This window comes from Nanorana parkeri, unplaced genomic scaffold (genome assembly GCF_000935625.1).
Source record: "Nanorana parkeri isolate BGI_ZX_2015 unplaced genomic scaffold, ASM93562v1 scaffold1115, whole genome shotgun sequence".
NCBI classification, from domain to species: Eukaryota; Metazoa; Chordata; class Amphibia; order Anura; family Dicroglossidae; genus Nanorana; species Nanorana parkeri.
In genome coordinates this window covers 127579-133797 of record NW_017307383.1, presented here as the reverse complement: position 1 = coordinate 133797, position 6219 = coordinate 127579, and the positions used below count along the sequence as shown (strand labels likewise).

The 6219-nt window shown below is 44.8% G+C and overlaps 1 protein-coding gene across 1 annotated transcript in view; it reads right to left on the bottom strand.

The window, feature by feature from the left end:
• The window catches only part of LOC108796435 (E3 ubiquitin-protein ligase RING2-like), an 11999-nt gene extending 7997 nt beyond the window's left edge, over positions 1-4002 (bottom strand). Inside the window, exon 1 of the mRNA XM_018567915.1 lies at positions 3965-4002. Coding sequence (XP_018423417.1) covers positions 3965-4002 — 38 coding nt within the window. The remainder of the gene's footprint in view (positions 1-3964) is intronic.
• Positions 4003-6219: the final 2217 nt, after the last annotated feature.

Below are 6219 nucleotides of genomic sequence, written 5' to 3'. Positions count from 1 at the left end.
TTCCCCTAAAATCCCCCCCCACCCCCTTTGTATCCTTTGAAAAGAATACAAAGCATTTTATAAATGAAGGAGCTGCAGAGCGAGTGAACCACTGTGTGCTCCAGCCCTGACTGTCAGTTTCATGGTGATGACATCACTGGCAGAGGCGGCATGTAAGTAAAATGTTTCAAGAAAGAAACAGCTACCAGTGGGGCACACATCCTTCAAAGTACTTTATTGGTACCTAGCTAATGCCCCAATAAAGTGTTAGCACACATTTCAGCTTCAGATTAGGCAGGAGCCTTAGGTTCCAAACTTTAAAGAGGCTTTCTCCATATTCATTTCACACAGTTGATGGTTTGCAGTCCAAATATGTTCAAGTTTAGAAAATGTATTGAGCCATTCTTTTTTTTTTGTAGATTAATTAAGACATTACCCTGTTAAAGTGATCACATTATGCATTGAATCAAATGTCAACATCACACATATATACAGTATATTACACGCTACTTATATTATTCATTCAGTAAATCAGTCATTCTTCACAGTTACACTTTCTTACCCAAAGACTATCTCCGACCACTGCATGTGTCAAGCATATAAAAATACCGATGGTTTACGCTTTCAAATAAATATTTTTATATTAAAAAGAGAAAATTCTAAATTGGCTTACCATTTTGTTCTTCTCCTGCGGTTTTGTTTATTTTCCAGAAGAAGAAACTGGTAAGCAGATTAGAATGTTCTCCTTTCCCTGTACACAGCACAAAACAGAAGATACCTAAAATAATTACCTGTGCATCAACTCTTAACTGGGATATATGCGACACCGTTAATGAAATTGGTCTAGAAAATGATTTACTTGATTTGATGTACTTTAGAAAGCAATAAAAAAAAGCATATCAAACAATGTGCAGAATGCTGAATATGAAGGGTATGCATATATAAAGTAATATTTGATGAACCAGCTGTGACTTGACTTACAATGTATGTCAAGCCAAAAATGTATTTTTTACTTTTAGATAGACCGTGTAGGGGTTAGAACCCCTAATGGGTTTTTACTGCTATTTGAGGCTCTGGGAGGGAGATTTTCCCCTCACCTCCCTGTCCTGCTGACAATATCTTATCAGGCAGGAAGTGAGAACATCATTCAAACAGCAACACAGACAGAAATTGGTTATTTTTCTACTAAAGTAGGGAACGGCCATAAGTCCTGTCAGATTTTTATTTCTGTCCCTGTTGCAGATTTTCCCTCACTTCCTGCCTGGTAAAATTGTTGATAGCGGGACAGGAAGCCGGGGGAAAATTGCTTTACCAATCCGCTGGTAGCAGTAGAAATCAGGGTCCGAATCCTTTCCCACTCTATATAAAACAAATAAAGAGTTTTTGGTAGAGCTGCAGCTAACGATTATTTTCAAAATCGATTAGTTGGACGATTATTAAGTTTGATTAATCGGATAAAAAAATTAAATACATTTAAAAAAATGGCTCCAGTGATGGACTACTAGTTTGTATTGAGATTGTAGTCCATCACAGGAGCAAGCTTGGAGCGGTGGAAGTAAAGAAAAGGAAAAAAAAAGTGTGGTGTGCAATATAGTGAAATGGAAAGTGTAAAATTATACAGCAATTAATGTAGAATGGCACCGCCTATTAAGGACTACAAATCCCAGCAATAGTACATTATATCTGGTAGTATTCTGCATTGTGCTGTATAATGTACTATTGCTGGGTGTTGTAGTCCTCTATAGCTAGTGGTATTCGGCATTGCACCACTGTATAATGTATTATTGCTGGGATTTGTAGTCCTCTATAGCTAGTGGTATTCTGCATTGCGCTGTATAATGTATTATTGCTGGATTTGTAGTCCTCCATACAGCGCAATGCAGAATACCACCAGCTACAAAGGAATACAACAAATCCCAGCAATACATTATACATACAGTGTACAATGTATTGCTGGGATTTGTATTCCTCTATAGCTGATCTAATAAACATCACAATGTACCATCAGGTATAGAGGAATACAAATCCCAGCAATACATTATAGAGCACCATGTGTGGGAAAGTGCAGGCTTACCTGAGCAGTCTTCCAGCAACTTGTTTCTGAGATCGGGCCTATTGTCATTCCCTCACGCCTGCTCCTCCTTACTTCTTCTCCCCGCGCACCTGTGCCGATCGTGGATTTGGGCGAGCACTGAGCGGGAGGAGGTGTGGATGCGGGCGGGCCTGGCAGCGGCGAGCGTGAGGTGGGGAGGAGGTGTGGCGTGCAGCGTGTGTGGAGCCGTGAACAGGGCCAACCAATCGGAAGCCGATTAATCGATTATTGAAAAAGTTGACAACTTTTTCAATAATCGATTATGTCGATTAGTTGTTGCAGCCCTAGTTTTTGGTTTGACATACAGTACACTTTAATATTAATGATTCAATAAATTAAACAATGCAGGATCGCCCATTAATGATCTCTATTTCACTCTTATTTAGCTTTTTTGAAGCACCTCAGTGTTTTGTAGCAACTTCTCCTAAGAGTGAAAACGCTCAACAAGAGGAATCCTATTGTTTTCAATGGCCCCTTGTTCACATCCAGGCGTTCTGTTACTTGTAGCCTGTCAAGTGACGCCTGATAAAGTACATGAGCCTCTTTTAGAGCAGTGTGAGTTTTTGATCCCTTTACACTTTAATGGGAGCACCGTTTGATTACACGTGTTTTTCAGGCACTACCATTTAGAAGTACATAAGTTGAGCATAAAACACATATAAAACGCACATACAAATGCACCAAAAAGAGCCTCTAAATTACCTGGCTACGCTTAAGTGTGAATGGGGCCAAACAGTCAAACATACACCTTTCATAAGTAATCCTTCACAATTACAACACTCTAAAATGCAATATCCTACACTACCAACATACCATGACTAAAAAGCTAAATTTAAACTCTGAACATGAAGACAATGGGGTGTGTACAGCCCTGCATCTCATAAACTGATGTCAAAGCAGAGACTGAAAATAAATAAGTGAGAAAGGACCTGGCATTGAGGGTCATTTAGAGGGCTATAGTGAACATTTATTATTGTTCTTTCCTAACAATGATTACTTTTAAAGTAGCCATAATCCACAGCAAACAAAAGAGAATGGTCAATGTAGAACTAGCTGGCTAACACAGTCATTTATCTGCCTTGGGCTTCCCTACCAATTATGACACATTGGTGGAACACTCGACAGGTACAGGTTGAATTGTGACAGTTTGTTCCTTGTGGAATCAGACAATATATTGATGTTAAGTGTCTATGGCACCCAGCCACTTTATTAGAATCCTTTAATGTTATCAGAGGCAGCAAACATTGTGACTCACACTATGAATACAAATTGTATGGAACATATAAGCCTCAAATTATCAAAAGGAGTAGTTTGAAGGAATGTGTTGTCCATACAGTCAGTCAATCAACCGGGGATTTTGGAAAAGGTTCATGTTAACAGGCTAGTGTAATTAGACCCTAAATACATTCTACTGCAGAAATAGTCTAGACCCTTGGTTCTCAGCTGGCGGGTCGTGACCCAAAAGTCTGTTGCAACCCCGTGTTCAGTGGGTCACCGCGTGGCTTCCACCTTTTCCAGGTAAGAGTCTCCTCAGCCTCTTACCAGCACAGCACTGTCAGTTCTCGCACCAGGCAGCATTCAAAATATGCTGCCCGGTGCCTGGACCTCTACAGGGCACACGGGCAACATCACATTCTGGCTCCCAACACCTCTACACTGTACCAGCAATGGACATATGAATGGAGCTCCGTCACAGCAGAGCAGCCAACACTGGACCCCAGGCTGAGGATCCACTCCAGTTCTCGTAAATTGAGACTGGGGGGGATCTTAAAAAAAAAAAGGGGCGCATGCGCGCAGCTGCCGATGGAGGACGCATTCTGAGACGGCTCCGCAGCTCTACCAGGCAAACCAGTCAATAGCCCGGAGGTTTCGCCGCTGCAACGATCCCCTTACCGCAGAACGACACCGGAACCCCCACAGCATAGGATCATGGCATCCTCGGCACCGAAGAACCTGCAGAAGGGCAAGAAACAACAACCCATCGCTGAGGCGATGGCCCGGGCCTCGGCCAAGATGGCGCCTGCAGCACGGCAACACGAGGTAACGGCCCGCACAGCCGCAGAGTCCAGCAGTGACATGGACGAGGGGGATGTAGACAGTCAGGAGGGAGATCGATCCCGCAAAAGTTCCCAGACAGGCCTCCTACAGAGATTTGACGCAATGCTGCAGAAAGCTCTGCAATCCACGTCTAAGCAAATAACAGACAAGCTGCTGAAAGAAATCAGAGAAATAGGCCACCACACAGCAGCCTTAGAGGATAGATGCGACGATCTTAAAACAGATTTCTCAATGGTTACAGGGGATATGGAATCCCTTCGTGAGGAGAATACACAATTATTGTCCAAACTTGAGGACTTAGAGAATCGGTCGCTCCAATCTCCGTATTCGGGGACTACCAGAACACATAGTGGACCTATATTCCACATCTACGGCGCTCTTTCAGGAACTGGCCCCTGACATCCCTCTGGAAAGACTTGAGATAGAGCGGGCCCACAGAACCTTGAACCGTAGGCGTCCTGACGGCCCTCCCTGAGATATCCTGGTAAAGCTTCACTTTTACCATACCAAAGAAGCCCTAGCAGCGGCAGCCAGAACCAAGGCGCAACAGGGTCCACTTGTGTTCCAAAGCCACGAATATCAATTATTCGCTGATCTGGCCCCATCCACCATCAGCAAAAAGGAGATCTCTGCGCCCATGCCTTGATATACTAATGAAACACCGCATACAATACAAATGGGGGTTCCCCTTCAGGCTTCTATTCTCCCACGGAGGAAAACACCACACCTGTACCACCCTGGAGGAGACCCAACGCAAATTATGTCCTGGTAAAGCTTCACTTTTACCGCACCAAAGAAGCCCAGCAACGGCTGCCAGAACCAAGGCGCAACAGGGCCCACTTGTGTTCCAAAGCCACGAATATCAATTATTCGCTGATCTGGCCCCATCCACCATCAGCATCCCCGAAATGTCCTGGTAAAGCTTCACTTTTACCGCACCAAAGAAGCCCAGCAACGGCTGCCAGAACCAAGGCGCAACAGGGCCCACTTGTGTTCCAAAGCCACGAATATCAGTTATTCACCCCATCAACCATCAGCAAAAGGAGATCTCTGCGCCCATGCCTTGATATACTAATGAAACACCGCATACAATACAAATGGGGGTTCCCCTTCAGGCTTCTATTCTCCCACGGAGGAAAACACCACACGTGTACCACCCTGGAGGAGACCCAGGGAATTAGCTGAATTAGGCCTCGCGGAATCGCAGTCAACGAGTCAAGACTCCAGGAACCCCACTTAATTAGCTGAATTGGGCTTCGCTGAATCGCAGTCAACGAGTCAAGACTCCAGGAACTCCACCGCACTTTCCTCCAAGAGTTCCAGAAGCGACTCAGACCAGAACCACTCAGGTGAATCGAACGGCCACGCAGTAAAGATGACCCCTAATAATCCCTCGCCGCGCTGAATAACCACGACACCTTTCCAGGGCTTGTTCTAACTTACTACCCCCTGTTGAGGTGGTCACTCCCCGCCACTAGTTGCTGTTTGTGGCCACTTATATCATTTCAGTCCCTGAGAATCCACATCCTCTACTTAAGACTGCCTCCCATCGTTACTGCCGGTACCGGTCCTACCTGCTTGCACGACGATTCACTGAGTCCTCATCTGACTATACTGACCCTCCATGGATGAATCCTCGCTAAGCAGAGGACTACAGTTCTGAGGAACCTACAGAACTGTAGTGCCATCCCCCCAATGGGGACCTTAGTCCCATCCCCCCAATGTTCCGAGCATGTTGTGGAATTTTTCCACCATCTGTTCTTATATGTGTATTGTTGTCTGTTGTTCCCTGTCCTGAGTGTCCCCTCTCACTATGTTCTCCCCTCCCATCTCTCCCTTTTTCCCCCCTTCTGGCCATACAGTTGTATCAAGAGTCGGGCATTACACCAGCGCAGAAGTTAGAGTCTACCAGACCTCAAACGACCAGGCTAGTTTCCCCCCCTGTCGCCTCATGGAACCATCCTTACCTCGACGGAGAACGGAACTTTCCCAATCCACAGGCCCCCCCCCAATTTCAAGTGCCAATCTACATCCAATATCCTCCACCACCTTCGCTGGGTTTTTCCACACCATATCCTTTTTTTTTTTTT